The 13,053-nt window shown below is 32.2% G+C and overlaps 1 protein-coding gene across 3 annotated transcripts in view; it reads right to left on the bottom strand.

The window, feature by feature from the left end:
* Positions 1–13,053, bottom strand: part of LOC127711755 (helicase domino-like) — a 110,499-nt gene that overhangs the window by 72,861 nt on the left and 24,585 nt on the right. For all 3 annotated transcript variants that reach the window (XM_052217866.1, XM_052217867.1, XM_052217868.1), the window contains 5 exons: positions 9,903–10,039; positions 8,001–8,111; positions 3,304–3,555; positions 2,523–2,659; positions 1,616–1,802 (listed from right to left, as the gene is read on the bottom strand). In XM_052217866.1, coding sequence (XP_052073826.1) covers positions 1,616–1,802; positions 2,523–2,659; positions 3,304–3,555; positions 8,001–8,111; positions 9,903–10,039 — 824 coding nt within the window. The remainder of the gene's footprint in view (positions 1–1,615; positions 1,803–2,522; positions 2,660–3,303; positions 3,556–8,000; positions 8,112–9,902; positions 10,040–13,053) is intronic.

The raw sequence follows: 13,053 nt of genomic DNA, 5'->3' as shown, positions 1-13,053 counted from the left end.
AGAAGGGGAGAGGGGCAGAGGTAAACCAGTAGTTCTAACGACATTTAAGTCTGTATCTGATATTGCGGCTTAATACAGTGTACTGCATTTAGCGGATTATATCAGTTTTATTATTCGAGAGTTTTTCACACCACCAGCTCATATAAAGCACCAGAATGCTATCAAACCTCGGTATATATCTTGATCAGTGTGCATATAATTACTGATTAATAAAAAAAATATCTTGTCCTTATTTTGTCATTTTACTTGTTACTAATTTCATTCTATTATGTTGCATCATAACAAGAGATGAAATATCTTCGTCATATCATTCCAGGAAGACTTATTAATATTCAATTTCATCCATACAACAAAAAAAGTATTAGGGGGAAAAGAATCAGTTATGAATACACATGAAAACAAGATTTACTCACAAATTATACCCTAGCTCAAATATTGTTGGTCATTATTTGCAGTAAATATGTGAATCAATTAACTTTTGAAATAGCAAAAGTGAGGAAGACCAACATGAAAAATATGACATTTTAAAGACATTTTTTCAGCAAACAGGAAATGGAACTTCAAAAGAAGTGAAATCCTACCACATGGTATAGAATTAACAGACAAAGCTCTATGCCATATATCAAGGTAGGACTTGATGAGATAAATGTTGTAAAAATTTCATCATGTGACAATTTAAATATATGTGTGTGTATATTAGTTTTTGACAAATCAACTGTGTAAGATCAATAAAAACACAAAATCTCACCCAGTGAGGCATAACCAGATGAAGTCTTTTATCATGTATAAAGTTTGGACTTTTAGTTTCTCAGAAAAAAGTTACGAGCGAGAGAGCGGTGCAGAGGTAAACCAGTAGATCTCCTCTTGAAAGTTCTAAGTCTGTATCTGATATTGCGGCTTAATACAGTGTACTGCATTTAGCGGATTATATAAGAGTTTTACTGTTCGAGATTTTCTCACACCACTAGCTCATATAAAGTACCAGTATGCTATCAAATCTCAATATATCTTCATTAGTACATACAGTAACAGTCTAATAAGAAATTGATGCATTGTCATGCCAAATTTAACTCCATTTCTAATTCACAAGTATTTGAAAACAAGAAGTAAGCGTCTGACAGATTTGAAAATCTGTTCAATAGTACTCAAGAAAAGTGTGACTAAAATGTCTGTTGGAGAAACAGATGTACAAGGATATTGCAATATAGCCAGAATTTCTAGAATGGAGGTATAACATAGTGTCATATTTGTCATTCAATTTGCATTAAAGTACTTTTTTATATTATGACAACACTGAACAAAGAATAAGATCATTCAGAACATCTTTATCTTAAGATATCCTAATATTTCATCAGTTCAAACAAAAAATGTATATATAAGGAGGGAAGAATATGACATACTTGCAGAAAAACAATCCAATGATATACCTTGAAAAATGGCATAAATATTGCAGTTCATCATCATCTTGAAATCCACTGATAGATCTGCGTTCAGTTTAAGACTTAAGTATTAGGTATAAGAGAATGACAATATCTTGTAGATTCCATAAATAAAACATAAATTCCAAATGGCTATAAGAGTTTCTATGGCAGGTCATACTACTGTGATAGCTTACCCTCAATGGATCATATTCTAAAACATTCAGGACACATGAAGATGTGCGATAACATATGCCCTCGGCCTGGAATGGTGAAATAATTGGTCTTGGATCAAACAAGCTTGGATGGTTACAGACTTTTCTCAACTGCATCAGTACATTGATGACAGACATAAAATGTCCTGATTGTAAAGTTTCCCTTGTTCTGAAATATATGAAAAGGATATTAAATGACTGACAAAATTATTCGCACACTGTCAAAAGAAACAATCTATATTTAAATCGCTTTGCATATTTTACTGGCCTGTGTCATATGACTTGAGTGTTATTTCAGACACGAAATTTCCATTTAAAGTGGCTTCTCCAGGTGATAGATATACATTTTCAGAAGAAAATTTTAAGTTTATAACCAAGCAAAAATGGTCAAAGAAACAGCGACATAGGGACAGATAGCAACTTTTAACAATTATAAAAAAAATAACTGTTTCAGAAATTTGACCATAGTGAAAAGCGAAGTGACAGATGGGAAAGCGACTTCTTCGACCTAGTTGTAGGTACATTGTTGTGTAGTGTGAGACCTGATTGCAGTTGACATTTCTGTCTCTTAGGTTTTACTTCAAACATCTTCCTAGCCTTGCATAAGAATACAACAGAACACGGTTTGAAGAGTTGCCGGTCAATTAAGGATTTGATGGTATCAACTCTGAACACGGTACTGGCATTCCTAAATTTTAGGTAACTTCTGCAGCATGTCAAATAATGAGAAAAGTTGTTGTTTTGAAATCCTAGACACTGAATTAACTATTAACAGTGATCTTTCAGGTTTTGTTCTATTGTGAGGTTCCTGTCTCATTTAGGTATACCACACATCTCCATTTATTCATATCATTTTCACGTATAAACATTATTCAATTTTATTACTTACGCTCCTTGTGACATGAAATCTTCATAAAGGTATCTCTGTCTTTTGGACAAGTGACACATTACAACATGTTCATATTTTTTAGGCATCTGTTTCTCAACATCACATTTTAATCTTCTCAATAAAAAAGGTCTCAATACCTGAAAAAATGTCATCTCGTAAGTTTGCATACCAATACAATAGCATATTAAATAGAAATAAACATAATAGATGTAACTAACATTGCTGATCTGATACAGTATACTGCATCTGATGGATGATGTTAGTCATTGATGTACGAGGACTTTCATACGCAACATTTATCAATGTTCCGTCTTTACTGCCTCAATAAAAATATTTTTTTGTTTATTAATCCTTTCATCAATAACATCAGTAATCCACAACATTATAGAAGAACTAGTCAAATCTTTACCAATCAACAGTACCTACATTCAAAGTTTCAAAGAGAGAAAATATATTGTTCCCAACCCTTTTTCAAATGAAAGTTAAAACAACCCTTTGAACAGCAAACTGATTTAGTATGGCCGAAGTATTCATACAATATATAAATAAACTTTTCAATTTAAAACATATACATGTTACAACTATATAAATGAATTGTTTAATTTGAAAACATATAACACAACAAAATAAATGAACTATTCAATTTAAAACATATAACAAGGCTATTCAGGCAAATCATTTCTAATGATAGTTCACCAGTAAAACCTTGAACAATATAAATAGAACAGCCTTTATAAGAGTTTATTTGATTCCTTAATAATCTAATAGAGAAACATTTTACCTTATGGAGCCTTCTAATGAGACTTTCATTGTATTCATGACTGCCTTCTATCATGCCAGTTAATGGGTTAGCAAACCATTCCTTGAATTCTTTATGTGACTGGAACACATGGGGCATAAGGAAGTGCATCAAGGACCATAACTCCATCAAACTGTTCTGTAGAGGGGTACCAGTAAGGAGGAGTCTCCGCTGACTTGAGAAGTTTAACAACATCTGCCATCTTTGGGATTTAAAATTCTTGATGTTCTGAGCCTGAAATATGAAGCAATCAATTGTTAATTTGAATCAAAATACAATATCTTACTCATCACTTGACAATAACCAAATCTGTAGGCTATAACATTGTCCTCCCAAGAAACTGATTTTAAAATGGTCATTTAAAACATTTTAAATAGTTCTTTTCAATTCAATTATTTCATTCTACTCCACAATGTATGTCTACTATGACAGGACACTTCAATACCACTGAACTGGACAAATGAAGCGTTTTAAATAGTACTTTTGTATATCCTCTCTTGGTACCCAATGTAGAAACTTGTTCCAGAATGGTTGTGAGAAAGGAATAGTATTGGTATTAATGTTTATATAGTTCAATATTGTCAATTAAGAATTTTCAAAATGAGTCCTTTTTTTCCTTCTTGTCTGGTTCAACAATGGTCAATTAAAATATTTTAAACAGTTCTTTTGATTCCCTCTCTTCGTATTCCAGCTAGACTAAAATGGCCAATGAAAATATTTTTAACAGTTCTTTTTATCTTTCTCATTCAGAAATGCACCTAAAGTGGTTGAAAAGGATTTTACTCACGTTTTCTGACAGAAAAAAAAGTAATTATAACTGAGCATTCAATCCTAAAGCCATTTAAACTAGTTCCATGGTGCCTTTGGTGGATATTTTTTAGTTGCCACCCACTGTTTATCATAGTTGGTTAGTTACTTATTGTATAATTATTTCAATATACTCCACAAGGTCCTGGTTGTCTACTATGACAGGACACTTCAATACCACTGAACTGGACAAATGAAGCGTTTTAAATAGTACTTTAGTATAACCTCTCTTGGTACCCACTGTAGAAACTTGTTCCAGAATGGTTGTGAGAAAGGAATTGTTTTGGTTTAAATGACCATAGTTGTTTCAAAACTTGTAAATTCAGAATTTTTTTTTAAGTATTCTCCTTTATTCCTAGTCTTAGAACCAATTCTAGAAACTGGTTATCAAAATATCATCAATCAAAATGTTTAAATAGTTCCTATCTTTACCTCTCTTAGTTTCCAATCTAAAAATTGATAATAAAAAGGTGAATGAAAACATTGAATACACAGTTCTGCTAGTCTTTCTTGGTACTCATTCAGAATATGGAACTTAAATGATTGAATGGGTTTTACACTTGTTATCTGACAGATATAATAGCTAGCTGTCAGTTACTGATTTTTATATCAATTAATTTTTTTTAAATGATCCATTTGGTTTTGAGGTTTTTGGTTGATTTATTTGCAATGTTTAGTATGCAAGTCCTAAAGGAAATTTAAGATTGTTGCATGATAGCTTTAAATGATCGTTTTTAAGTTGCCACCATCTGTTTATTATGAATCCTTGCAGTTGCGGTCTAGTTTATTTGAATTTACTCCACAGCATCTTAGATCACATACTGTATGCATGTCTACTATGACAGGACACTCCAAGACCACTGAACTGGACAAATGAAGCGTTTTAAATAGTACTTTTGTATATCCTCTCTTGGTACCCAATGTAGAAACTTGTTCCAGAATGGTTGTGAGAAAGGAATGGGTTCAGGTTTAAGTGATCAAATTAGTTTCAATTATTATAAAATCAAAAATTATTTCAGGAATTACAGCATACACATAATGCTTTCACCATTTTACAAAGCAAATTGCATTAACTGATGCCATACTAACCTGGTCATATTTTTTCCATTTATAAAAAAACATTCTAAAATTACTTAATTCATTAGTGCCAAATGAGATTGGTCCAAAAATTAATAATGCAAGTCCCTGTGCGGGAAAACCCCCTTACATTTTACTGGTCCTAGATGTCTCTCTGGTGAGACAAGTTATTCTAATTATGAATTTGGAACAGACTTAACTTGAGTGAAAAAAAATTTAATCATTTAAAACTTGTTTAATTTTGAATGAATGCAAACCACTATATGCTACAGCTACTGACCAAATTTACAGTCACTCTTTTCAACAATAAACAGTAAAAGTGTGACAAAATATTTGTTGGGACTAACAACAGGACAGACAAAAGAGTAGGGTGTAATAAATACCAATAAGATTTTCTACAATTACTTCTAAACTCAGCAGAAATGAAATATTACACGGTTACTGTTGATAAATGATGTTATGATTAAATAAATGGACAAGGTGTCCATGGGACACAGATGATGTATACTGTACTGGCATATATCATTATAAAGGGACACAACTAGAGAACTGTAAAAGTGATGCCACCCAAATTTGAACTTGATTTGTGTTTTAAGGTAATAAGCATTGTGTATAAGTTTCATTACATTTGGTTGAGGCAAACTCAAATTAAAGAACAAACTAATCTTGGGTGGTTGTACGGACGTACAAAGGTAACACTTAATGCACCCCAGAGTGGGGGCATGAAAAAGTCACTTTATTAGTGTGTACATTATAAAGGGGAAAGGACTTATCTAAAATTTGTAAGTAGAAAACAGGAGAGAATTCATTTGCTGGTAGATTGTTTATCTCACAAATTAATCAACTGTATGTAACTCAAGTTTATTGTTCAGCTCATTTTTTAGCGTCATGATAGACAATAAACGCTTTGTTTCCTGCAAGCAGTATGTATGTCTACTATGACAGGACACTCCAAGACCACTGAACTGGACAAATGAAGCGTTTTAAATAGTACTTTAGTATAACCTCTCTTGGTACCCAATTTAGAAACTTGTTCCAGAATGGTTGTGAGAAAGGGATTTTTGTTGTTGTTGTATATTCAGGAATTAAGAGCATACAAATAAAGCTATCATAAGCTTAAAATGCAAGCTATATCAATTATTATTATACCTTATATTATATAGTAATTATTTCATGGGTTTATATGGAATCACGTGTCAATAGTTTAATTTCCATGTTTTTCCAAAAAATGGCAGGAGCGGTGAATAACCCAGACAAATTGAAGCCTCCATCGAACAAACCTATTATTCCCAGGTGAATAACCTTTGTCGTACCGCAATGATCACGAGTTAGTTCCCTTGAAAGTATGATGTCACTTAACGTCAGATCACCAAAAAACAAATATGGATTCCGCGGACAAGGTTCATGTTTTAGTCATTCTGATGAAAAAAGCTTTCAACCAGTTGCTTGAAGATAAGGATGCTCAAAATACTAAGGCCACCAAAGCAACATTGAATGTGTTTTTACAATTTCTTTTGGCTGAAAACAGGGACAGCATTGACTTTCAAACAGCAGATGAACTTCGTGCAGTCCTTTGTAAGTTTTACGCAGACACTTGTAAAGATGGAACCCACTACAAACTTACAATATTTTACACCTGATTGTTTGTTCAGTATACTGAAGCAGTTATGGCCCGTTGAATCGGTGAATATCCAAAATTGTCATCCCAAGTAAAGGTTATTCCCCTTGGGTTGACAATTTTGGATATTTACCTCCTCAGCGGGTCATAATTGTATAATGCCATACTATATATTTTATTTTTGCAATAAAGGACTGTTTCATACAAAATTCATGGAATATAAGGAACTTTGTGTGGGTATAAATACTATGTTGCACAAGCTTGAAATATATGCAGCTCTCCAAAAAATGCTTCCATTTTCAAAGGCCTTCTCTGGGTACCAAATGGAACAGCCACAATAATAAAATCATTGCAAAAACTAGAGGATAGTGGTGGGAGCCATCACCGAGGACCCAGCAATATGTAAATAATTAATCTGGGTTGCAATTAGGGTTATTCCACATATATCAGCACAGGGATGTTTAAAGTTCAACTATATATTTGTTGAACTAAGCTTTTGACCATGACTTTCAATGAAGTGTTTTCTTCTATGTACTTGTTAACTTCTAGGGGTTTTAAAGTTGGAGAGCAGAATCGTTCAGTGACAGATGGACATACAAACAAGCTGACAACTATAAGCCTTCCTCGATTAATCATGAGCAAGAGAACTAGTAAGAATAGAATAAATCTAACAAATTTGTAACTAACATTGCTGATCTGATACAGTATACTGCATCTGATGGATGATGTTAGTGGTTTATGTACGAGACTTCTCTTACGAATCATTTACCAATATTTCGCCTTATAATCTCGATTTTTACAATAATATGCAACTGAATTCGGTTAAATTCATCATGATCATTTAAATCTTGTAGAATTTAAAGCGATGCAAACAACACTATAGTATATGACCTGATAGATCGTCAGTTTTTGAAAATGGAGTCGGTCTATTTTCATCTTCGTCTATTTTTAAGTTTTTGAAAATAGTCTATTTTCATTTTCTAGTTTTTTTTCCAAATTAGACTACCAGAATCCAAAATTTGTCATACGAATGCCTACTATCCTCAAATGACAATCATTAACTAATGGATAATTGACAACCTTATCAGTAATAGAAGCTTTTTTCCCCCAACATGATTACAATAATAATTTGGTAGTGCTGTATGCAATGTACCCCCAAGACCAGTCTATTACAAACCTCATCTAATATAAGATATTTCCATTTCTTCCTTCTAAAAGCCTGGTGATCCTGAATGACCAACTTGTAAGATGTTATACAAACATGGAATGCATTGGTTTTGGTCCATCCCTATAAGCAGAAGATTTACATGTATACAGTTTTTATTTAAATAACTTCTTTATACCTTGTAAATTTTTATTTTCACATCATTACAAGTACAAAGATATGTGAAAAGTTTATTGCAACAAGAGATGCATTTTCTCTTTCTCTCCTAAGCATAAGGAACCAAAATAGTACATGAACAGAACATGATGTAACTAACATTGCTGATCTGATACAGTATACTGCATCTGATGGATGATGTTAGTGGTTTATGTACGAGACTTCTCTTACGAAACATTTACCAATATTTCGCCTTATAATCTCAATTGATAACAATAATTAACATGTAAACTTTGCATTTGAAAAGTCAATGAGAGAAATGGTAGTTTAATATACCTGACTTCACAACTTGTCTTTAAAAGGAACAAAGGTGTAAACTGAATTAGTCTTACTTATATTTAATATACTTTCTAATTTTTGAAAACATTGTGGGTAAGGTATAACTTTTTTTTAATGTCATTAAAAGAGTAACACACTCTTCATTTTTGCTGTATTTAAAGAAGTAATGAATATTTTTAGAACAAATATTTCATAATTGTAGGATAAAGGATATAATCTTTTCTGTTAGCTGTTATTGTAGATTCCTTGTTATTCATGGGGTACCTGTTTTAATAGTTGTCATAGATGTCAGTGAACCACCAAATTATGTGTTCAACAAAGTACCCATTTTCTATAGGCTTGTGTGCAAACTTTGGTGAAACCACGAAATCAAATATACATGAAAATAGGTTTTCCTCAATCAAAGAAAATAAACGAATCCACAGTATGTCATTTAACAGATAGTGTGTAAGATTAATTTTCAATCAACTGTAATCTGACAATTTAAAGAAAAATAATAAACAGCTACACCAGAGTGCATGATACACTTATCTTTAAACAGTCGGTTAAAGAGCTCTTAAGAGCTCATGTTCCTTGTTATTATGTATATATGCAACCCGACTTTAAATAAAGATTACTTACTTACTTACTTACTTAATCAATGCATATTGAATTTAATGGAATCCTTAAGCATATAAAAATTGCCATAATTATAAAGGTTAAGTTCAATTTCTCTGGAAAAGCAAATCCCAATATCATCAAAATGGAAAGCCAGTTACATTAACCATTCACAATAATAGTGTAAAGTTAATAGTATTTTGATCCAAGGCTGAACCATATTAGAGCTAGTGTTCAACATGTGAAAAATAGCCTATAATTAACAATTAATGTCCCTCAACTCGAAACCAACAAACCAGAAAAATTTCAAATTGAAATGGAGCTTTTTTTCACCATTTCAAATATTCCAAAAAGTGTGATTACATTAGTTTTAAGAATTGCTAAGTGAACTGATGGATAATGATATACAACAAAACATCCCATCACCCTGTAAACGAGTCATTAAAACTTAAGGATGATATGGAGGTGGGTTAAGGCAAGAAGGTGTAGGGAGGACAACATCTGATTGTAATCTGTGACAGGACACATTGTCCATATCTAAGATGATCAATGCGTTTTAAACAGATTCAAGTTTAATATATCCCTGTCAAAATTCACAAAAAATAATATGATCTTTCATGAGAGTGAGCAAGGGATTTCATATGGAAAATTGATTTACTTCCCTAAAACAGGTGACCACCGTCAACACCGAAACTAGATGGATCCTAGTTCTATCTTTGAGTAAAGGTAAGATCAATCCAAAAATTTGCAAACTAACAATTTTTCCAACAAAATGGGAAATTCAAGCATATTTTGAATTTTTGTTTGATAAAATATGGTTACCTGTCTCTTCAGTTTTCTTTCTTTCTGTGTTCCGTAGTAAGTCAATATTTTAAATGCTGGACACCATTTCTTCAATTCAAGTTCCCAATTCAACATGACACTCGTTGGTACAACAATCAAATGAGGTCCCCAAATCACTGAAAAGAAAGTTAAAATTAAATGAGTTCCAAAGATCACTGAAAATGAAGTTACAATCAAGTGAGGTCCCAAGCTCACCGATATTGAAGTAACAATCATCTAGAAATCACTGAAAATAAAGTTACTATCAAATGAGGCCTGAATTCACTGAAAGGTAAGTAGCAATCATGAGACCAGGGTCACTGAAAATGAAACCATCAGTTCACAGAAAGTAAAGTAAAGATCAAACGTTGTGTCAAGATAAGTGAAGTTACAAATCAATGTGGCCCTCAAATCAATTCAACTATGACAGAAACTCCAGTCTACAAGTACAAAGATATGTAATAAAATGCTTCGCTGGGGCGCAGCTTGATACGACCGCAGAGGTCGAACCCTGAACAGTTGGGGCAAGTATGGACACAACATTCAAGCTTGATACAGCTCTGAATTTGGATTGTTATTAAATATTTGACACAGCATAGGTTTCTGACACAGAAAGAATGTGGTCTAAGAACTTGAATTTTTTTAATTTACCTATTATGGTCCAATGTCCAAAATCAAAATACATGGTTAGATTCAGCATATCAAAGAACCCCATATATTCAATTTTTGTTAAAATCAAACAAAGTTTAATTTTGGACCCCAACTTGGACAAACTTGAAAACTGGGCCCATAATCAAATTCTAAACACATGTTTAGATTCAGCATATCAAATAACCCCAAGAATTCAATTTTTGCTAAAATCAAACTAAGTTTAATTTTGGACCCTTTGGACCTTAATGTAGACCAATTTAAAAAACAGGACTTAAAATTAAAAATCTAAATACACGGTTAGATTTGGGGTTAGATTTGGAATATCAAAGAACCCCAATAATTCAATTTTTGATGAAATCAAACAAAGTTTAATTTTGGACCCTTTTGACCTCAATATGAACCAATTTGATAGCGGGGCCTACAAATAAAAAATCTAAATTCATGGTTAGATTGAGCATATCAAAGAACCCCAAATATTCAATTTTTGTTGAAATCAAAAAAAGTTTAATTTTGGACCCCAACTTGGACCAACTTGAAAACTGGGCCCATAATCAAAAATCTAAACACATGTTTAGATTCAGCATATCAAAGAACCCCAAGAATTCAATTTTTGTTAAAATCAAACTAAGTTTAATTTTGGACCCTTTGGACCTCAATGAAGACCAATTTAAAAAACAGGACCCAAAATTAAAAATCTAAATACACGGTTAGATTTGGAATATCAAAGAACCCCAATAATTCAATTTTAGATGAAATCAAACAAAGTTTAATTTTGGACCCTTTTGACCTCAATATGAACCAATTTGATAACGGGGTCCACAAATAAAAAATCTAAATACATGGTTAGATTCAGCATATCAAGGAACCCCATATATTCAATTTTTGTTGAAATCAAACAAAGTTTAATTTTGGACCCCAATTTGGACCAAAAATCAAAAATCTAAATACATGTTTAGATTCAGCATATCAAAGAACCTCATATATTCAATTTTTGCTAAAATCAAACAAAGTTTAATTTTGGACCCTTTGGACCTTAATGTAGACCAATTTGAAAACTGGACTCAAAATTAAAAATCTAAATACACTGTTGGATTCGGCATAACAAATAAATAAATGTGATCAAAGATTTTACAAATCTAATGCGCCATACTGTGCAACTAAAGATTTCTTCTTGAAATTTTTCAATATTTGAAATTTGAAAAAAAAATAATATTTGAAGAATAATTTTTTTAATTTCTGAAATCTGAAATGAGAAAAATTGACCCCCCACAATTTCTTTTTATCCCCCCCCCCCCTTTTTTCCCCCAAACAATTCTTTCCCTCAAGATATGGTCATAATCTCAATTCAAATTTCCAATGGAGTTGGCAACCATAATTACCCATTTAAATTTACCATAGTGCTAACTTAATCTATTTTATAATAGAATTAAAAATATAGTGTCAAATCTTTCATATGGATTTTTTTGTAAAAAAAAAAGATGCAACATTTGCAGATATTTTTACTGGTCTTCCTTTATAAATATGCATTTCTTTAAACATAATTTAAAAGCAGTGTAAGGGAAGTAACCAAAACGTTGTATTTGGATTACCTCCCTTACACTGTTTTAAATTATCTTTATTGTTCATTAACCATTACTTTATACATAATTTAAAAGCAGTGTAAGGGAGATAATTTCAATGATGTATTTGATTTATCTCCCTTACACTGCTTTACATTATGTTTTGTACTAAAGTATTTGTCCATTAACCAGGACAACCTTGTTTTTCCCCCTTTTTTGCCCCTAATTCCTAAACGGTTTGAGCCATAACCCCCCAAAGCAAATCCTAACCATCCCTTTGTCATACATGTGATTCTTCCGGCGGGAGTCAAAATCTCCCGCATTTCAGACCCTCTTCCGTCCCTCCCGTTAAAATTTGAAATCTTCCGCTTTTTGAAAATGTCAACCTCGTAAAATTTTCATTAGACATTTTTGTTTACAAAATCGATACGGACAGAGAAAAAGTCCGAGAAACTCGAAATTGATATGGGAAAAGTCCGAGAAAAACGGAAGTTTCCTGTAATGGATTTTGTGTCAAAAGTTAAAATAGGTAAAATTAGCCTGAGGTGTTTAGGATTAAACTGTATATACAACAATAAATAAAAGATAATAGGCAATTACCTAGTGATCAACTAGCTAGTTTAAGACACAAGCAAGGTTGATTAAAAGTGAAATACTGACAAAGGATTAAATTGTACAAGTTGTATAAACAACAATTTAATTTGATGCTGTTGAAAACATGGAACGTTTACTGAACCTCAAAGACAAATGAAATCAACTCAAATATGATATTTATGGCTTGTTTTCTATCCAAGCCAATGGAATACCTTTATAAGTACAGTTGTCTTGGACTATTCTAAAATTTTAGAATTTGACAAAATACAAACCGTATTTTTATATCACCAAATACCCCAGCAGCAAATAAAAGAAGACCAAGTATCTAGCCAAATTCAACTCTGCCT

This window comes from Mytilus californianus, unplaced genomic scaffold (assembly GCF_021869535.1).
Source record: "Mytilus californianus isolate M0D057914Y unplaced genomic scaffold, xbMytCali1.0.p SCAF_8, whole genome shotgun sequence".
Classification (NCBI taxonomy): domain Eukaryota; kingdom Metazoa; phylum Mollusca; class Bivalvia; order Mytilida; family Mytilidae; genus Mytilus; species Mytilus californianus.
Note: the sequence above shows the minus strand (reverse complement) of the source record. Positions and strands in the feature narration are given on the sequence as shown.